The sequence below is a fragment of the Dendrobates tinctorius genome, unplaced genomic scaffold (assembly GCF_039654945.1).
Source record: "Dendrobates tinctorius isolate UK_male_01 unplaced genomic scaffold, ASM3965494v1 ptg000063l, whole genome shotgun sequence".
Classification (NCBI taxonomy): Eukaryota; Metazoa; Chordata; class Amphibia; order Anura; family Dendrobatidae; genus Dendrobates; species Dendrobates tinctorius.
This window is the reverse complement of record NW_027361731.1, coordinates 25,050,651-25,072,194: the sequence shown is the minus strand read 5'-3', so window position 1 is coordinate 25,072,194 and position 21,544 is coordinate 25,050,651. Positions and strand designations below refer to the sequence as shown.

Here is a 21,544-nt window from a genome sequence, read left to right as displayed (position 1 = left end):
CATCATCACGTATGTCATGATGTTTTGTGACAAAATGCAATCATTGATGCTGCTAGTGCGTGAAAATATGTTGCAAGCCCAGACCAGCCAGAACCTGTGGCATGACAAAATGCTCAAGAGTTGGTGAACGAAGTGGATTAGAAAGTTTGAGTCGTAATCCCAATGACCCAGAACAAGTTTCTGGCCACCTGGGAAGATTCGTACTTTATGCACTAGTGCCTCAATGACGTAAATTACGTGGTCACTATTGACCAAATGAGGAAGAGACAGAAGGTCTTCCATGTCAACATGATGAAAGCTCATCATGACAGAAAAGTCTGCGCCCTTCCTGTGCGTAGCCACACCAACAAAGGAAAGAGTGAAGGTCTGTTGGATTTTCTAGCAGCAGCCAATGATGGTGAGTCTATTGAGGATGTGGAATTAAACCCAACGCTATCCAGAGGTCCCATCTATGGAAGGTATTCTGGCCCTATTTTGCCACCTTTACTGGTGAACCAGAGAAGATGCAGCTAGCTATCCACCACATGGACACAGGGAATCACCCCCAAGTCCACCAACCTGCATACCGTGTCTGTGTAAGGAGTTGCAAAGATGGTATGATTCCCCACACTCGTCCCGGTAGACAGATGGTTCACGTGTTACTTTGTATATAGTGTTTATACGTATTGCTGTGATATTATGCTGTAGCTTAGGGTAAGTGCAGTACCTCAATGTGGATACTAGATGGGGGTACATTAGTGTACATAGTTTACTTAGGAGGAGTCAACTGTAGGTAAACCAGGAGCATTTCCTGAATATAGCCAGTAGGGCCAGGGAGCCCAAAGAGTCCTGTAGGGCTTTAGAGCCTGGGACAGCACAGTGACCCCGCAATGTTCAAGTTAGGCACCCATTTTGTCCACGGTCTGATAGTGGCCGAAGGTTGCAGCAAGAATACAATGCAGGGCAGCACCAGGATGTGGCAGCTAACTACATGGGTAGATGCCCTTATATCTGGGGTGAAAAGGACAGGGGAACTCCTAAAGTTAGTGAAGCTGGACAGGAGAGATGCTGCGGTAACGAACGTGTCGGTACGCCCCGGGGACACCCTGGGAGGAAAGAGGGAAGACACAGGGAAAGGCAAGGATGCATACTGTGTGGAACCTATTGATATGGCTGTAACTGAAATGGACATACTGCGCACTGATTCAAATAAATTCTTTATTGTTGAGTTGGAACTGGACTCTGTCTCTTTTTGCATAACAAGGCCAGCTGCAGAACTTCAGCAGACCAGATGGGACCATGATGGTGCAGAAGGTGTAACAAAAGGTATGCCACTAAGGGGACATCTGATGCATGTAGCAGGAGACCAGGGCATGTTTGAGCAATCTTTGTTAGCCACGACTACGGCCCTGGTTCCCCTCACATCTGACTAAAAATGAAAACGTACATCAAAAGGAAGATATCAAAAAGCTGCTCCTGAGGTGATCTAAAAGTCCAGAAGTGCACTGTGCCTTGTGTGTAGTTCTGGTCATAAGAAAGGACAGGATGACTTTGGTTCTGTGTGAACTACAGGAGACTAAATGCCATCACAGTCCCCAATGCATACCCAAAGCCACGCATCGATGAGCTGCTGGATCGCTCACCCGTTGTCTATCACCCCTTGAGAAAGGCCAGTTGCCGAAACGTGCGTTGGGGGGGGTCATACCTGGGTGGACTTTCATCTCCCATTCCAACAGGTAAAGATGTGCATACCTTGACTTAGTGTTGTTATATTAATATATCCTGTTGGGTGGTATTTATAATATGTGTATTCTGGGGATGGGTGCTATATTTTTAATGTTGCCAACATAACAATGCCTAAGCAATTTGCTTTCCCATACACTGTCCAGAAACCCTTGTATGCCCCACTTTGTCGCCCTTGTGCTACCATGGTCATGTTTGACTTGTTTTCACTTTCCCTGTACCTTGGTCATACTTCAATAAAGTTTCAATGTTTTATCCTTTGAATTATCTAGTTCTTTGGACCTTTTTTGATCGCTTTTCTTTTCTGTGTTTATTGTCATATTTTTGCGATTGTCCACATGTTTCCTAAACCCGTTACTCCATTATATACATTAATGTTTATGGGTTGCTTATCCTTAATGTGGTTATATACTGTGCCTTGTGTGTAGTTCTGGTCATAAGAAAGGACAGGATGACTTTGGTTCTGTGTGAACTACAGGAGACTAAATGCCATCACAGTCCCCAATGCATACCCAAAGCCACGCATCGATGAGCTGCTGGATCGCTCACCCGTTGTCTACTATTTAACCATGAACTTGAGTCTCGGGGTACTGGCAGATTCCAGTGTCCAAGGAGGCACAGGAAAGGTCCATATTACTCACCCCATTTGTATTGTACGAATCCCACGTCATGCCTTTGGGCATGAGAAATTCTGACACCTTTCAGCAATTGGTCAACCATCTGTTCGACGGACTAGATGAGTTTTCTGTTGCTTACTTCAATGAAATTGCTGTCATTAGTCCCACCTGGAAGGATCACTTGGAGCACCCGTTGCAGGTGCTCAGGCGTGTCCAGGATGCTGGTTTGGCCATGAAGCCAGGAAAGTGTGAGATAGGCATAATTGAGGTGCAGTACCTTGGTCACCGAGTGAGTGGTGGAACCCTGAAGCCAGACAAAGAAGTTAGAAGCTATCACTCCCTGGCCTACCACAATGACCAAGAATCAGGAATGTCTTTCTTGGTTATGGCAGGGTACAAGAAGTTCACCAAGAATAGTGCCCTTGCCCAGCCTCGGATCTCACATAAGCTGCCTCAGTCAATGGAATGGCTGACTGTGAGTGGTCATTCACAACACTCAAAGCCGCCCTTCCCAGTTCCCCAGTTCTACAAAACCCAGGCTTCACTTAGTGATTTGTAGTCCAGACTGTTGCCTCTGGGTATGGCTTGGATGTCATACTTAGCCAGGTAAATGGAGAGGGGGAAGACCATCTGGTGATGTTCTTCAGATGCAAGTTCTTTCCCCAGGAAGTGGCATATGCTGGCTGCACTGGGTGGTCGGTGACAATGGTAAATTACTGCGGTGGAGCTTGGCTCTGTAGCAGGATGTTTTTACCATTCAGCACAAGAAGGGTAGTGAACATGGCAATGCTGATGGGTTGTTCCGCCATGGAGATGCCGGGGAGATGGCCTTAGAAGATGGTCGGTGAATGAGTTTCTTAAGCCATCTCTTGAGAGGGGACGTATCACCCTCATATCATCCATAGCATGGTTTTGCTACGAAATGTGAATCAGGACCATGGAAAGAAGAGCTCACAATTTCTTCCTCCCATTTTCTTAACAGCCTCCCAGGAAGCAGAGGGTCTGTAATGTGGCCAAATACTTTGAAGAGCTCAGTACAAATATGAAACAGGCTGGTGCGGTGGCACTTTTCTGACCTTGTATATTCAGGCTTTCCCTGACTTCAAAGCAACATCACAATCTTAGCAGAGCCACATATTAGATGTAAATATGCCTTGTTTTTGTGACCGATGTAGGTTCTATAGATATGGGAGCCATATTTTCAGCATCGTAGCACAGTGGCGAACACAACACCTTCACTTGCATTGCTGTGCTGCCTGCACATTAGCCCAGAATTAATATCGGCCAGATGGATAAAGTTGAATATACCATGTCTTATATGTATAGAAAGCTAATATGATGATAGGAAATATGGTCTTAATATCTCCCGCCTGGGACCTCCAGGGGGCAGATATCCTTAAGATCGAGGATCTCGTGATTTTTGTTACCCGAGCCACATCTTATTTACCGGCCCCCATCTGAGGTCACCAGTGGAGGTAGGTGGGAGCGGCTGGTACCTGGTAAAAGCAGATTCTGGTCTAGAAGCCATGTTCAGTGCTGGGAGACACAATTCGCAGAATTCATTGTTCCATCAGTGAGCAGTGACTCCTCCTTACAATCCTACCATGCATACTATTGTTGTTCAGTGTCCTCCTGATGGCGGACCCATGAATATTACTATTATCAAAAGTGAGAGAGGCCTTTAGTTGCTTAGAGGTTACCTTGTGTTCCTTTGTGACCTTTATACAAGATGCCTCCCAGCTATTGGCTGGAAGACACCTTGTAGGGGATCACATTAACTAGCTGTTAACACCCCCGGGCGTGCACAGGGAAGGAGGCAGCTAAGGAGGACACTGCTGCAGCCCCGGAGCAGTACGTAAGCTGGCGTCCCCGCATGGTGGGAGGAAGGGAACCCTTCTCAGGTCCTCAGAGATCTCCTTTGTTTCTGCCATGAAACACTTCCACTGTTATGAAGATCAGACTTTGATAGATCCCCTGTCCTTTAAATTAAACAGGTTACCCACTCACATGTGATTATCATGCCATTGTCACCTTCAACCTGTCTGCTAATCCTTAAGACATGATATCATTTTTATCAATAAAAAAATACATGTCATATTTTTTCCTCATTTGTTAGCTTTGATTTTATCTACTTTTAGGACTTTGAGGCTTCACAAACGTTCATACACCACAGAATATAGCAATAATGCAGTGTGTAACGCAATATATTCAGTCTACACATACATCTTAGTGATGAGTAAACGGGATTGGATAATGTGTTATCGGGACATGTTCGGGTGTTATCCGAGTATCTGGTAGTACTCGTATGTTATGTTCCGGTTCCCACGGCTGCAGGATTCAAAGCTGATAGACAGCCTCAACACAAGCAAGGATTCCCTAACCAACAGGAAATACCCGCTTGTGTTGAGGTTGTAGAACGGCCACGAATCATGCAGCCGCAGAGATTTGAACATATTATATGAGCATGTTTCCTCATCGCTAATCTTAGTGCATACAGTGTAATTCTCTATTTTTTTTTTCAATCTATTATCTATCTATCTACCGTTGTGCTCAAAAGATTACACACCCCGGCAGAATTTTTGCTTTCTTGGCCTTTTTTCAGAGAATATGAATGATAACACCAAATCTTTTTCTCCACTCGTGGTTACTGGTTGGCTGAAGCCATTTATTGTCAAACTAATGTGTTTTCTCTTTTTACCTCATAATGACGACCCAAAACATCCAAATGACCCTGATCAAAAGTTCACATACCCTGGTGATTTAGGCCTGATGCACAGAAGGCTCTCAGTGGCGCGCTAGTATCATTTAGGTCCGGTAGGTGTGAGGGGATACCCTACCACTCTGTCTGTACATGTGTGTATTTTTCTATTCCGCTTGGCATAGCATCTATCTCGCTCATGTGTGCAGTTAGCACAGTTCAGTTACAGAGCAAGCTCAACCCTTTTTGCTCTACCTCTCTGTGAAGCTTAGAGCTGGATATTCTGCATTCTGTTCACACTGTGTGGCGCTAACACATTGTGCTTAAGGTGAACGCTCGCTGATTCGTTCCACCAGTGTTCACACTAGCAGCAGTTATACATCTCTGCGCGGTGGACCCCGGGTTGCGATTGCACTTTATTTTTTATTTTATTTAGTGCAATCCGCCAACCCTAACATGGGGTATGTGAACTTTTCATCAGGGTCATTTGGATGTTTTGGGTTTTTCTTTGCATCCCAAACATTTTTCCTGGCAGTTGTGGATGAAATTTTTGTTGGTCTTCCTGACCGTGGTTTTGATCTTACAGAGCCTCTGATTTTCAAATTGTTAATCACAGTTTGAATGCTGCTGACTGTCATTATCAATTCCTTGGATATCTTTTTGTATCCCTTTCCTGTTTTATACAGTTCAACTACCTTTTCCCATAGATACATTGACAATTCTTTTTCTTTACCCATGACTCACAATCCAGAAATGTCAGTGGCTGGATGAAAGATGCAAGAGTCTGTCTGGATCTCAGAAAACTCACTCAGCATTTATTCACACACACTGATTACAAGCAGACAGGTCACAGTTGAGGCTGTTACCTTTAGTAGCCATTCAAACCCATTTGTGTCAACTTCTGTGCATGTTATCAGGCCAAAATCACCAGGGTATGTGAACTTTTGATCAGGGTCATTTGGATGTTTTGGGTTGTCATTATGATGTGAAAAGAGAAGACACAGTAGTTTGACAATAAATGGCTTCAGCCAACCACTAACCATGAGCGGAGAAAAAGGTTTGGAGTTATCATTCGTATTCTCTGAAAAAAGGCCAGGAAAACAAAATTCTGCTGGGGTGTGTAAACTTTTGAGCACAACTGTATATTCTATTATCTATCTATTCTCTATATATCTTCTATTATCTATCTATCTATTATCTATCTATTATCTATCTATCTATTAGCTATCTATTATCGATCTATCTATTATTTAACTATGATCTATTTATCGATTATACTATTATCTATCATGTATAAATCTATCATTTATCTATTTATCTATCTATTATCTATCTAACTATTATCTATATATCTATCTATTATCTATTATGTATCTATTATCTATCTATCTATCCATTATGTATCTATCTATTATGTATGTATTATCTATATATCTTTCTATTTATTATTTATCTACACTGTGTGCAGAATTATTAGGCAAATGAGTATTGTGATCACATCATCCTTTTCATACATGTTGTCCTACTGCAAGCTGTATAGGCTTGAAAGCCAACTGCCAATTATGTAAATCAGGTGATTTGCATCTCTGTAATGAGGAGGGGTGTGGTCTAATGACATCAACACCCTATATAAGGTGTGCTTAATTATTAGGCAACTTCCTTTCCTTTGGCAAAATGGGTCAGAAGAGAGATTTGACGGACTCTGAAAAGTCAAAAATTGTGAGATGTCTTGCAGAGGGATGCAGCAGTCTTGAAATTGCCAAACTTTTGAAGCGTGATCACCGAACAATCAAGCGTTTCATGGCAAATATTCAAAAGGGTCGCAAGAAGCGTGTTGATAAAAAAAGGCACAAAATAACTGCCCATGAATTGAGGAAAATCAAGCGTGAAGCTGCCAAGATGCCATTTGCCACCAGTTTTGCCATATTTCAGAGCTGCAACTTTACTGGAGTATCAAAAAGCACAAGGTGTGCCATACTCAGGGACATGGCCAAGTTAAGGAAGGCTGGAAAACGACCACCTTTCAACAAGAAAAATAAGATAAAACATCAAGACTGGACCAAGAAATATCTTAAGACTGATTTTTCTAAGGTTTTATGGACTGATGAAATGAGAGTGACTCTTGGTTGGCCAGATGGATGGGCCCGAGGCTGAATCAGTAAAGGGCAGAGAGCTTCACTACGACTCAGACACCAGCAAGGTGGAGGAGGGGTCCTGGTATGGGCTGGTATCATCAAAGATGAACTTGTGGGACCTTTTTGGGTTGAGGATGGAGTGAAGCTCAACTCCCTGACCTACTGCCAGTTTCTGGAAGACACCTTCTTCAAGCAGTGGTACGGGAAGAAGTCGGCATCGTTCAAGAAAACATGATTTTCATGCAGGACAATGCTCCTTCACATGCATCCAAATACTCCACAGCATGGCTGCCCAGTAAAGGTCTAAAGGAAGAAAAAATAATGACATGGCCCCCTTGTTCACCTGATCTGAACCCCATAGAGAACCTGTGGTCCCTCATAAAATGTGAGATCTACAGGGAGGGAAAACAGTACACCTCTCGGAACACCGTCAGGGAGGCTGTGGTGGCTGTGGCACGCAATGTTGTATCATAAACAGATCAAGCAACTGACAGGATCTATGGATGGAAGGAAGGCGAGTGTCATCATAAAGAAGGGCGGCTATATTTGTCACTGACTTTTTATTTTTTGTTTTTGGATGTCAGAAATGTTTATTTCTAAGTTTTGCCTTGTTCTATTGGTTTACCTGGTGAAAATAAACCAGTGAGATGGGGATAGATTGGGTGTTTATTACGTGGCCTAATAAATCTGCCCCGTGATAGTGACCTGCACAAGCAGATATCCATCCTCCTAATAGCCAAATCTAAAAAACCCCACTCCAACTTCCAAAAATATTAAGCTTTGATATTTATGAGTCTTTTGGGCTGGTTGAGAACAGTTGTTCAATAATAAAAAGAATCCTCTCCAATACAACTTGCCTAATAATTCTGCACGCAGTGTATCTATCATCTATCTACCTATTATCTATCTATTATCTATCTATCCATTATGTATGTATTATCTATATATCTATCTATTTATTATTTATCTATCATCTATCTATCTATCTATCTATCTATCTATCTATCAGTTTTCTCCTGTCTAGACAAGGATGTCTGACTTAAGTGGTCACAGAATGTATAATGCACAATGATCTGGCTAGTTGGACCCGCCATTATCACCTCATTAAAGGGGTGCACAAACTATCTCACTTATCTTGCTGATTCCTGGGGGTGTGACTGCTGGGATCGGTGCCCTGCAGTGACCAGTTACAATGGAGTAGCCAAAAGCAGCACTCGTTCGTCTCCGGCAGTCCCATGTTGCCGTTCGAGCCCAACGATCAGTAAGATGTTCTCAACATTTGCCTTTTTTAAGTCCTGACCTTGGGTCCACCCACTCTCGTATGTTAATTTGCATAATCTCTGCTAATTTTATTCCTTTTTCCCATAAATAACATCTTCGCTCTTCGTTTCCATGGATTAAACATTGTGATGAACATTGAAACAACACTAGTCTGCCTGGGATGGGCCCTTTAATTAAAGCCTATTGTGTTAACCCCGACTTTGCCCCTTCCTTGACGTCCCTGTATCTGCCACCGAGTGATTTATGTTCTCGCCCGTCACAGATAAAATGTTAATAAATATTCACCGAAGCTCCGGGAACGGGTTATACATTCCTGTTTTTGTCTTTCCGAGAAAAATATTGCATTATACGCAGAAGAAATTATCCGGAGTATTTAGGAAATCCTTCCCGGTTGAGTCCGGCGGTCTCTCCGACCCCTTCTATAATGCCGGGCTTAATATCCATCATGGAAATGGAGTGGTGTGCGCCATCCATTCATACATATGCAGAGGAGGTCTTCAGCCCCCGGAGCTGACATTGATGAATTCTGCTCTTCCACAACAGTCCTGTGTTCTCCGCAGATTGGGTGTGTCACCACAAAATGAGCAATTTGTTTCTTTGCTAAACTGGTTGCTCAGTAAATTATGGCTTCTCGCCTGCCAGCGGATGGAGGAGAAGGGGGGCACTGTAAAAACCCTGAAGTGACAGTGAAAAGCAATTAATCTAAAAAAAAAAAAGTAAATCTGCGCATCCAGGAATTTGTTTTAGGAAGTGAGAAATATTAATTTGCATTCTTCTGGCAGAACTAGGCCTCCCCTTCTTCCCGTGCTCCATGTATGTGTCTACTGCCGTATCAGGGACTTTCGGAAGGGCCGTTAGACACTGCGTAAAGTGACCGGACTCGCGAGTCGTCTGTCCATTTCCCCTCTGGTGTCATTCCTGCCTGTTTTTTCCCGATACAAAAATGGGCAAGGATGACAGAGGAAGGGAGGAAGGTGCGTCCGGCGGTGTCACTGTTCTGTGCGAAACGAACGGGTGAATTATTGGCTTTCATTGGTGATCTTTGGCTTGAAAAAGTGGCGCAACTTGGTACTTGGTGGTAGTATGGTCATAGTCAGTGGTGTAACTTGGTGGTAGAATAGTCATAGTCAGTGGTGTAACTTGGTGTAGTATAGTCATAGTCAGTGGTGTAACTTCGTGGTAGTATGATCATAGTCAGTGGTGCAACTTGGTGGTTTTATAGTCATAGTGGTGCAACTTGGTGGTAGTATGGTCGTAGCCAGTGGGGCAACTTGGTGGTAGTGTGCTCATAGTCAGTGGTGCAACTTGGTGGTAGTATGGTCATAGTCAGTGGTGCAACTTGGTGGTAGTATGGTCATAGTCAGTGGTATAACTTGGTGGTTGTATGGTCATAGTCAGTGGTGCAACTTGGTGGTAGTATGGTCATAATCAGTGGTGCAACTTGGTGGTAGTATGGTTATAGTCGGTGGTGCAACTTGGTGGTTGTATGGTCATAGTCAGTGGTGCAACTTGGTGGTAGTATGGTAATAGTAAGTGGTGTAACTCGGTGGTAGTATAGTCATAGTCAGTGGTGTAACATGTTGGTATTATGGTCATAGTCAGTGGTGTAACTTGGTGGTAGCATGGTCATAGTCAGTGGGGCAACTTGCTGGTTGTACGGTCATAGTCAGTGGTACAACTTGGTGGTTGTATGGTCATAGTCAGTGGTGCAACTTGGTGGTAGTATGGTCATAATCAGTGGTGCAACTTGGTGGTTGTATGGTCATAGTCAGTGGTACAACTTGGTGGTAGTATGGTCATAGTCAGTGGTGCAACTTGGTGGTTGTATGGTCATAGTCAGTGGTGCAACTTGGTGGTCGTATGGTCATAATCAGTGGTGCAACTTGGTGGTAGTATGGTCATAGTCAGTGGTGCAACTTGGTGGTTGTATGGTCATAGTCAGTGGTGCAACTTGGTGATAGTATGGTAATAGTCAGTGGTGTAACTCGGTGGTAGTATAGTCATAGTCAGTGGTGTAACTCATTGGTAGTTTGGTTATAGTCGGTGGTGTAACTTGGTGGTAGCATGGTCATAGTCAGTGGTGCAACTTGCTGGTTGTACGGTCATAGTCAGTGGTACAACTTGGTGGTTGTATGGTCATAGTCAGTGGTGCAACTTGGTGGTAGTATGGTCATAATCAGTGGTGCAACTTGGTGGTTGTATGGTCATAGTCAGTGGTACAACTTGGTGGTAGTATGGTCATAGTCAGTGGTGCAACTTGGTGGTTGTATGGTCATAGTCAGTGGTGCAACTTGGTGGTAGTAAAGTCATAGTCAGAGGTGTAACTTGTTGGTAGTATGGTCATAGTCAGTGGTGTAACTTGGTGGTAGTATGGTCATAGTCAGTGGTACAACTTGGTGGTAGTATGGTCATAATCAGTGGTGCAACTTGGTGGTAGTATGGTCATAGTCAGTGGTGCAACTTGGTGGTAGTATGGTCATTGTAGGCATTTACTACAGGCCGCCTGTGCAAGCTGAAGATATGGATGAACTCTTTATGCATCAAATGGCCAAGTTCTCCAAAAAATATGACATAGTTGTCATGGGAGATTTCAACTATCCAGACATTTGTTGGGAATCTCTCTAAGGCAAAACTAACAGGTCAAGGAAATTCTTATCTTCTCTTGCTGACAACTTTATCTTCCAAAAGGTAGGGGAGAAAGCAAGGGGATCTGCTACCTTGGATCTAATCCTTATAAACAGGGAGGAAATGGTTGAGGAGGTAAAAGTGGCTGGGACCCTAGGAGGTAGCGACCATGCTATTTTAGAATTTTGGATAACTAGAGGAGGAAGACCTGTGAAGACTCAGACGTCAAGGTTAGATTTCAGAAAGGCAGATTTTAAGGGATTCAGAAAGAGAATTGGAGGGATCCAATGGCTGGATATCCTTAAAGACAAAAATGTCCAGGAAGGATGGGAAATCTTGAAAAATGAAATTCTCAAAGCACAATTGTTAACAATTCCGAAAAGAGGGAAGAATAGGAAGCATTTAAGGTAACCAGGATAGATGAACACAGAACGTAAGCACATGCTAAAAAGGAAGAAAAAAAGTTTATAAAATGGAAAGAGGGAGGCATATCTAAAGAAGAATATAATGCTGTCTGCAGAACCTGCAGGGCACAAATCAGATTACCTAAAGCTGACAATGAATTGAGGCTTGAAAGAGATGTCAAATGCAATAATAAAGGATTTTGGGGATATGTCAAAAGTAGAAGAAAAGTCAAAGATGCTATAGGATTTTTACTTCATGGTAGTATGGTCATAGTCAGTGGTGTAACTTGGTAGTAGTATGGTCATGATCAGTGATGTAACTTAGTGGTAGTATGGTCATGATCAGTGGTGTAACTTGGTGGTAGTATGGTCATAGTCAGTGGTGTAACTTGGTGGTAGTATAGTCATAGTCAGTGGTGTAACTTGGTGGTAGTATGGTAATAGTCAGTGGTGTGACTTGGTGGTAGTATGGTCATAGTCAGTGGTGTAACTTGTTGGTAGTATGGTCATAGTCAGTGGTGTAACTTCGTGGTAGTATAGTCATAGTCAGTGGTGTAACTTCGTGGTAGTATGATCATAGTTAATGGTGTAACTTGGTGATAGTATGGTCATAGTCAGTGGTGTAAACTTGGTGGTAGTATGGTCATGATCAGTGATGTAACTTGATGGTAGTATGGTAATAGTCAGTGGTGTAACTTGATGGTAGTATGTTCATAGTCAGTGGTGTAACTTGGTAGTAGTATGGTCATGATCAGTGATGTAACTTGGTGGTAGTATGGTCATAGTCAGTGGTGTAGCTTGTTGGTAGTATGGTCATAGTCAGTGGTGTAATTTCGTGGTAGTATAGTCATAGTCAGTGGTGTAACTTCGTGGTAGTATGATTATAGTTAATGGTGTAACTTGGTGGTAGTATAGTCATAGTCAGTGGTGTAACTTGGTGGTAGTATAGTCATAGTCAGTGGTGTAACTGCGTGGTAGTATGATCATAGTTAATGGTGTAACTTGGTGATAGTATGATCATAGTCAGTGGTGTAACTTGGTCGTAGTATGGTCATAGTCAGTGGTGTAACTTGATGGTAGTATGGTCATAGTCAGTGGTGTAACTTCGTGGTAGTATAGTCATAGTTAATGGTGTAACTTGGTGGTAGTATAGTCATAGTCAGTGGTGTAACTTGGTGGTAGTATAGTCATAGTCAGTGGTGCACCTTGGTGGTACTATGGTAATAGTCAGTGGTGTAATTTGGTGGTAGTATGGTCATAGTCAGTGGTGTAACTTCGTGGTAGTATAGTCATAGTCAGTGGTGTAACTTCGTGGTAGTATGATCATAGTTAATGGTGTAACTTGGTGATAGTATGGTCATAGTCAGTCGTGTAACTTGGTCGTAGTATGGTCATAGTCAGTGGTGTAACTTGGTAGTAGTATGGTCATGATCAGTGATGTAACTTGGTGGTAGTATGGTCATGATCAGTGGTGTAACTTGGTGGTAGTATGGTCATAGTCAGTGGTGTAACTTGGTGGTAGTATGGTCGTAGTCAGTGGTGTAACTTGGTAGTAGTATGGTCATGATCAGTGGTGTAACTTGGTGGTAGTATGGTCATGATCAGTGGTGTAACTTGGTGGTAGTATGGTCATAGTCAGTGGTGTAACTTGTTGGTAGTATAGTCATAGTCAGTGGTGTAACTTCGTGGTAGTATAGTCATAGTCAGTGGTATAACTTCGTGGTAGTATGATCATAGTTAATGGTGTAACTTGGTGATATTATGGTCATAGTCAGTCGTGTAACTTGGTCGTAGTATGGTCATAGTCAGTGGTGTAACTTGATGGAAGTATGCTCATAGTCAGTGGTGTAACTTGGTAGTAGTATGGTCATGATCAGTGATGTAACTTGGTGGTAGTATGGTCATAGTCAGTGGTGTAACTTGGTGGTAGTATGGTCATAGTCAGTGGTGTAACTTGGTGGTAGTATGGTCATGATCAGTGGTGTAACTTGGTGGTAGTATGGTCATAGTCAGTGGTGTAACTTGGTGGTAGTATGGTCATAGTCAGTGGTGTAACTTGGTAGTAGTATGGTCATGATCAGTGGTGTAAATTGGTCGTAGTATGGTCATAGTCAGTGGTGTAACTTGGTGGTAGTATGGTCATAGTTAGTGGTGTAATTTTGTGGTAGTATGGTCATAGTCAGTGGTGTAACTTGGTGGTAGTATGGTCATAGTCAGTGGTGCAACTTGGTGGTTGTATGGTCATAGTCAGTGGTGCAACTTGGTGGTAATATGATAATAGTCAGTGGTATAACTTAGTGGTAGTATGGTCATAGTCAGTGGTGTAACTTGGTGGTAGTATAGTCATAGTCAGTGGTGTAACTTCGTGGTAGTATGATCATAGTCAATGGTGTAACTTGGTGGTAGTATGGTCATAGTGGTGTAAATTGGTCGTAGTATGGTCATGATCAGTGATGTAACTTGATGGTAGTATGGTCATAGTCAGTGGTGTAACTTGGTAGTAGTATGGTCATGATCAGTGGTGTAACTTGGTGGTAGTATGGTCATGATCAGTGGTGTAACTTGGTGGTAGTATGGTCATAGTCAGTGATGTAACTTGATGGTAGTATGGTCATAGTTAGTGGTGTAATTTTGTGGCAGTATGGTCATGATCAGTGGTGTAACTTGGTGGTAGCATGGTTATAGACAGTGATGTAACTTGGTGGTAGTATGGTCATAGTCTGTGGTGTAAATTGGTGGTAGTATGGTCATAGTTAGTGGTGTAATTTTGTGGTAGTACGGTCATAGTCAGTGGTGTAACTTGGTGGTAGTATGGTCATAGTCAGTGGTGTAACTTCGTGGTAGTATGATCATAGTTAATGGTGTAACTTGGTGATAGTATGGTCATAGTCAGTGGTGTAACTTGGTGGTAGTATGGTCATGATCAGTGATGTAACTTGATGGTAGTATGGTCATAGTCAGTGGTGTAACTTGTTGGTAGTATGGTCATAGTCAGTGGTGTAACTTCGCGGTAGTATAGTCATAGTCAGTGGTGTAACTTCGTGGTAGTATGATCATAGTTAATGGTGTAACTTGGTGATAGTATGGTCATAGTCAGTGGTGCAACATGGTGGTTTTATAGTCATAGTGGTGTAACTTGGTGGTAGTTTGGTCATAGTCAGTGGTGCAACTTGGTGGTAGTATGGTCATAGTCAGTGGTACAACTTGGTGGTAGTATGGTCATAGTCAGTGGTGCAACTTGGCGGTCGTATGGTCATAATCAGTGGTGCAACTTGGTGGTAGTATGGTCATAGTCAGTGGTGCAACTTGGTGGTTGTATGGTCATAGTCAGTGGTGCAACTTGGTGGTAGTATGGTAATAGTCAGTGGTGTAACTCGGTGGTAGTATAGTCATAGTCAGTGGTGTAACTCGTTGGTAGTATGGTCTTAGTCAGTGGTGTAACTTGGTGATAGCATGGTCATAGTCAGTGGTGCAACTTGCTGGTTGTACGGTCATAGTCAGTGGTACAACTTGGTGGTTGTATGGTCATAGTCAGTGGTGCAACTTGGTGGTATTATGGTCATAATCAGTGGTGCAACTTGGTGGTTGTATGGTCATAGTCAGTGGTACAACTTGGTGGTAGTATGGTCATAGTCAGTGGTGTAACTTGATGGTAGTATGGTCATGATCAGTGATGTAACTTGGTGGTAGTATGGTCATGATCAGTGGTGTAACTTGGTGGTAGTATGGTCATAGTCAGTGGTGTAACTTGGTGGTAGTATGGTCATAGTTAGTGGTGTAATTTTGTGGTAGTATGGTCATGATCAGTGGTGTAACTTGGTGGTAGCATGGTTATAGACAGTGATTTAACTTGGTGGTAGTATGGTCATAGTCTGTGGTGTAACTTGGTGGAAGTATGGTCATAGTGGTGTAATTTTGTGGTAGTACGGTCATAGTCAGTGGTGTAACTTGGTGGTAGTATGGTCATAGTCAGTGGTGTAACTTGATGGTAGTATAGTCATAGTGGTGTAATTTGGTGGTAGTATGGTTGTAGTCAGTGGCAGTATTTGAAGTTAGTATGGTTGCAGTCGGTGGTGTAAGGTTCTGTGCAGCAATACAAATTCTGTTACAGAACTACCTCCCACCTGTAATAGCATCGGACTTCTGATATGGGTGAGAAACTGCTTTTTAGCCACCCTATGCTCCAAGGCATGAGGGTGACTGCAACCTGTATAATTATGCCCCTGGTGATTGTGTTATGACCCTAGTTGGGTAGTAGTAAAGTTGGTGATGAAGAGTTCCAGATAACCTACACCATCATCCTTGGTCAAGTGTTAGTGATGTTGGACATTACGATTTCTGGATAACCTATACTGTTTTCCTTTGTTGGGTGTGTTGGTAGTAATCGTGGTGATGAAGGGTTGTCGATAATCTATCCTACCATGCTTAGTTGGGTGATAGTTACAGTAGTGGTGATGGTGATTAAGAGTTTCAGATAATTTACACTGTGATCCTTGGTAGTTGTGGGGAGCTGGCCTTGTTCGAAAGACTATTGGACCAATGGACGTAGAGCAGAATCCGCGACTCTAAGTGATGCAGACTTTTTCCAGCATTGAGCACCAGTTCCGTCAATCTTTTTGTTGTGTTCTATTAGGGAATCGCTTGCTCGTCAGTTCAGCCTCAGGAATCAATGTTTCCTTTCAGTGACAGTAAGCAAAGGAAAACGTGTGGGCTGGATTTTATGCCTACATAAGGCCAGACACAAGATTAGTAATCAAGGAACGCAATAAGTCCGTGGTTCTCCCAGGCACTAGTTCCATTGTGTTGATGGGGATACTAAACCCAATGAATCCGTCAACACGGGGTCTCACATGCAGTCCCAGGTAATGGGCTTCTAGAACATTTTTTATTCTTTGATCTAAAAACAACTATTTAGGGGGAGGGTGTGAATACTTGTGCCCATCCAGAGAGCGGATCCCAGGAAGGGAGAACAAGAAGTCACATGTCTAGTCAGGGAGTTGTTGGAGTGATGTCGTGGGGCAAGGATCTAGGTTCACGTCCTGGATGGCCTATGGAGTTTGGAGATCAGTTGCCGGCTGGGCTAGTTCCCCTTGCCATGGTTGAAAGATCTGTCATCTGGATTTAAAAACTGTTGCTGCTAGATACATGGGCTTCAGTTGTGTAATCTGTCATCTGAAAAAGCATGGACTGTGACTACAGACTATACTGGCAGGAGATATAAAATCTGTGGGCCAAACAATAGTTGAGAAACAGGGAGAATCACCTGGTATGGTGGCACGGGGACTACTGGTCCTGGGGAGGGGATCTTGTGGACTGGGGACAATGTATTTTGGCCATCTACCTGGAGTTGTTGTAAAAACATGGATGTAAGGAATAAAAAATAGTTGTATCATTAATCACCTAGGCAGGTTATTACAATCCACAACCTCAGGTCTTTATAGTAGTGATAGTTTTGTTGGACATAAAGAATTCTAGATAACCTACACCATTACCTCTAGTTGGGTGTTGGTGGTGGCAGTGATGGTATAGGTGAAGAGTTCTTGAGACCCTAAATCCTTCTTTGGGTTATTGTGGTAGAGATGCTGGAGATGAAGAGTTCCAGTAACCTACAACATCATTCTTAGTTGGGTGGTGTAAGTGGTAGTGATGATGGACGTGAAGAGTTCTGGATAACCTACAACCATTATCTTTAGTTGGGTGATGGAGGTAGAGATGATGGAGATGAAGTGTTTCAGATAACCTACAGCAACATCCTTAGATGGGAGGCGGTGGTGGTAGTGATGATAGAGATGAAGAGTTCTAGAAACTATAAATTGTCATCCTTAGTTGGGTTATTGTGGTAGTGATGGTGTAAATGAAGAGTTCCAATTAACCTACAAGTTAGTTGGGTGACGCTAGTGGTGGTAGTGATGCTGGAGATGAAGAGATCCAGAAACCCTAAACTGTGATCCTTATTTAGGTTGTGGTGGAGGTGGAACTAAAAAGTTGCTGATAACCCAATAGTTGGGTGGTGGTTTTAACTTTGGACATGAAGTGTTCTGGAAAACCTACATCATCTTTAGTTGTGATATGGTAGTAGCGATGGTGGAGATGAAGTGCTTCGGATGACCTACATCGTCACTTCACAGGGCTTTCATACAGATAACAGAGACATAAAACCGCGTTTTGAATGAAATGCGTTTGCACACATTGGACATGTATATTGACTACCTATCCGAGGCAATGAACGTGAAATGAAATGAACGACAACTACTCAATTTCTTCAGAGAGGAATATTTACTTGGATTGGTCTTGACGGCTGACTCGTAGGATGGAGGGAGGTGGGAGAGGTTCTGAAAGGATCTGGAGAAGGACAGGTCATACGGCTCAGTCGCAGAGGTCAGGATGTTGTTCACACGTGGTTTTTCTGAAAAAGAAAAAAAAAAGGGGATTATAAGCTGACGTACTCATGTCTAGTCACACACATATAATAATATATGTACATAGAATCGTAGAGTTGGAAGGGACCTCCTGGGCCATCTGGTCCAACCCCCTGCTCAAAGCAGGATTCGCTAAATCATCCCAGTCAGATGTCTGTCCAGCCTCTGTTTGAAGACTTCCATTGAAGGAGAACTCACCACTTCTCGTGGCAGCCTGTTCCACTCATTGATCACTCTAACTGTCAAAAAGTTTTTTCTAATATCTAATCTGTGTCTCCTCCCATTCAGTTTCATCCCATTGCTTCTAGTCTTTCCTTGTGCAAATGAGAATAAAGTTGATCCTTCTACAATGTGACAGCCCTTTAGATATTTGTAGACAGCTATTAAGTCTCCTCTCAGTCTTCTCTTTTGCAAACTAAACATTCCCAAATCCTGCAACCTTTCCTCATAAGACAGGGTTTGCAGACCGGTCACCATTCTGGTCTCTCTTTTCTGAACTTGCTCCAGTTTGTTGATGTCTTTTTTAAAATGTGGCACCCAAAACTGGACACAATATTCCAGATGAGGTCTGACCAAAGAGGAGTAGAGGGAAATAATGACTTCACGTGATCTAGACTGTATGCTTCTGTTAATACATCCTAGAATTGCATTTGCCTTTTTTGCTGCTGCATCACACTGTTGACTCATATTCAGTCTGTGATCTATTAGTATACCCAAGTCTTTTTCACATGTGCTGTTGCTTAGCCCTATTCCTCCCATTCTGTATATGCTTTTTTCATTTTTATTGCCCAGATGTAGTACTTTGCATTTCTCCCTGTTAAAAACCATTCTGTTAGTTGCTGCCCACTTCTCCAGTTTATTTTAATCTTTTTGAATCCTCTCTCTCTCTTCTCTAGTATTAGCTATCCCTCCTAGCTTTGTGTCATCAGCAAATTTAATCAGTTTACCCTCAATTCCTTCATCTAAATCATTGATAAAGATGTTGAACAATACAGGGCCCAGGACAGAGCCCTGTGGTACCCCACTTGAGACATTCTTCCAACTGGATGTGCAGCCATTTACGACCACTCTTTGGGTCCGATCACTAAGCCAGTTATGAATCCACCTATCAGTTGCCTTGTCCATTCCATACTTAGTCATTTTTTCAATAAGGATTGTATGAGAGACTTTGTCAAATGCTTTGCTGAAGTCAAGATATACTATATCTACAGCATTTCCTTGATCCACCCAATTAGTGATACCGTCATAGAAGGAAATTAAGTACAGCTGGTTTAACCTGGGCATCTCCTGTATATAATTATATATGTACAGCTGGTATAACCTGGGCATCTCCTGTATATAATTATATATGTACAGCTGGTATAACCTGGGCATCTCCTGTATATAATTATGTATGTACAGCCGGTATAACCTGGGCATCTCCTGTATATAATTATATATGTACATCTGGTATAACCTGGGCATCTCCTGTATATAATTATATATGTATAGCTGGTATAACCTGGGCATCTCCTGTATATAATTATATATGTACATCTGGTATAACCTGGGCATCTCCTGTATGTAATTATATATGTACAGCTGGTATAACCTGGGCATCTCCTGTATATAATTATATATGTACAGCTGGTATAACCTGGGCATCTCCTGTATATAATTATGTATGTACAGCTGGTATAACCTGGGCATCTCCTGGATATAATTATATATGTACAGCTGGTATAACCTGGGCATCTCTTGTATATAATTATACATGTACAGCTAGTATAACCCGGGCATCTCCTGTATATAATTATATATGTACAGCTGGTATAACCTGGGCATCTCCTGTATATAATTATATATGTACTACTGGTATAACCTGGGCATCTCCTATATATAATTATATATGTACAGCTGGTCTAATGTAGGCATCTCCTGTATATAATTATACATGTACAGCTGGTATAACCTGGACATCTCCTGTATATAATTATATATGTACAGCTGGTATAATCCAGGCATCTCCTGTATATAATTATATGTGTACAGCTGGTATAACCTGTGCATCTCCTGTATGTAATTATATATGTACAGCCGGTATAACCTGGGCATCTCCTGTATATAATTGTATATGCACAGCTGGTATAACCTGGGCATCTCCTGTATATAATTATATATGTACAGCTGGTATAACCTGGGCATCTCCTGTATATAATTATATATGTACAGCAGGTATAACCCTGGCATCTCCTGTATATAATTATATATGTACAGCTGGTATAACCTGGGCATCTCCTGTATATAATTATATATGTACAGCTGGTATAACCTGGGCATCTCCTGTATATAATTATATATGTACAGCAGGTATAACCCTGGCATCTCCTGTATATAATTATATATGTACAGCTGGTATAACCTGGACATCTCCTGTATATATTTATATATGTACAGCTGGTGTAACCTGGGCATCTCCTGTATATAATTATATATGTACAGCTCGTATAACCTGGGCATCTCCTGTATATAATTATATTTTTTACGGCCGGTATAACCTGGGCATCTCCTGTATATAATTATATGTGTACAGCTCGTATAACCTGGGCATCTTCTGTATATAATTATATATGTACAGCTGGTATAACCTGGGCATCTCCTGTATATAATTATATATGTACAGCTGGTATAACCTGGGCATCTCCTGTATACAACATACAGTTGTGTGAAAAAGTGCTTGCCCCCTTCCTGATGTCTTTTGCATGTTTGTCACACTTACATGTTTCAGATCACCAAACAAATGTAAATTTTAGACAAAGATAACACAAGTAATCACAAAACGCAGTTTATAAATGAAAGTCTTTATTATTAAGGGAAAAAGAAATCCTAACCTACAGGGTCCTGTGTGAAAAAGTGATTGCCCCTAAACCTAATACCTGGTTGGGCCGCCCTTAGCAGCGACAACTGCCATCAAGCGTTTGTGATTACCGGCAATGAGTCTGTTACAACGCTCTGGAGGAATTTTGGCCACTCATCTTTGCGTTGTTGTAATTCAACCACATTGGAGGGTTTCCGAGCATGAACCACCTTTTTAAGGTCATGCCACAGCATCTCAATTGGATTACAGATTGCTGGACTTTTTACTTCAGGATTTATTGGTAGACAACAGAAATCATGGTTCCATTTACCCCAGCAAGTCTTCCAGGTCCTGAAGCAGCAAAACAGCCCCAGATCTTCACAGTAGCATCACCATATTTTACTTTTGGTATCATGTTCCTCTTTTGAAATGCTGTTACTTCTACGCCAGTAATGGGACATTCACCTTCCAAAAAGTTCAACTTTTGTCTCATAAGTCCACAGAGTATTCTCACAAAAGTTTTGTGGATCATCAAGAAGTTTTCTAGTAAAACTGAGACAAGCCTGTATGCTCTTATTGTTCAGCAGTGGATTTCGTCTTGGAACTCTGCCATGCAGGCCCATTTTGCCCAGTCTCTTTCTTATGGTGAAGTCATGAACACTGACCTTAACTGAGACAAGTGAGGTCTGCAGTTCTTTGGATGTTGCTGTGGGGTCTTTTGTGACCTCTTGGATGAGTCTTCTCTGCGCTCTTGGGGTAAATATGGTCAGCTGCCCACTCCTGGGAAGGTTCACCACTGTTCCATGT

At 42.3% G+C, this 21,544-nt stretch overlaps 1 protein-coding gene across 17 annotated transcripts in view; it reads right to left on the bottom strand.

Moving 5' to 3' along the window:
- SHISA6 (shisa family member 6) overlaps nucleotides 1-21,544 on the bottom strand; it is a 470,754-nt gene that overhangs the window by 7,987 nt on the left and 441,223 nt on the right. For all 17 annotated transcript variants that reach the window (XM_073579679.1, XM_073579678.1, XM_073579680.1 and 14 more), the window contains one exon: nucleotides 17,763-17,888. In XM_073579679.1, coding sequence (XP_073435780.1) covers nucleotides 17,763-17,888 — 126 coding nt within the window. The remainder of the gene's footprint in view (nucleotides 1-17,762; nucleotides 17,889-21,544) is intronic.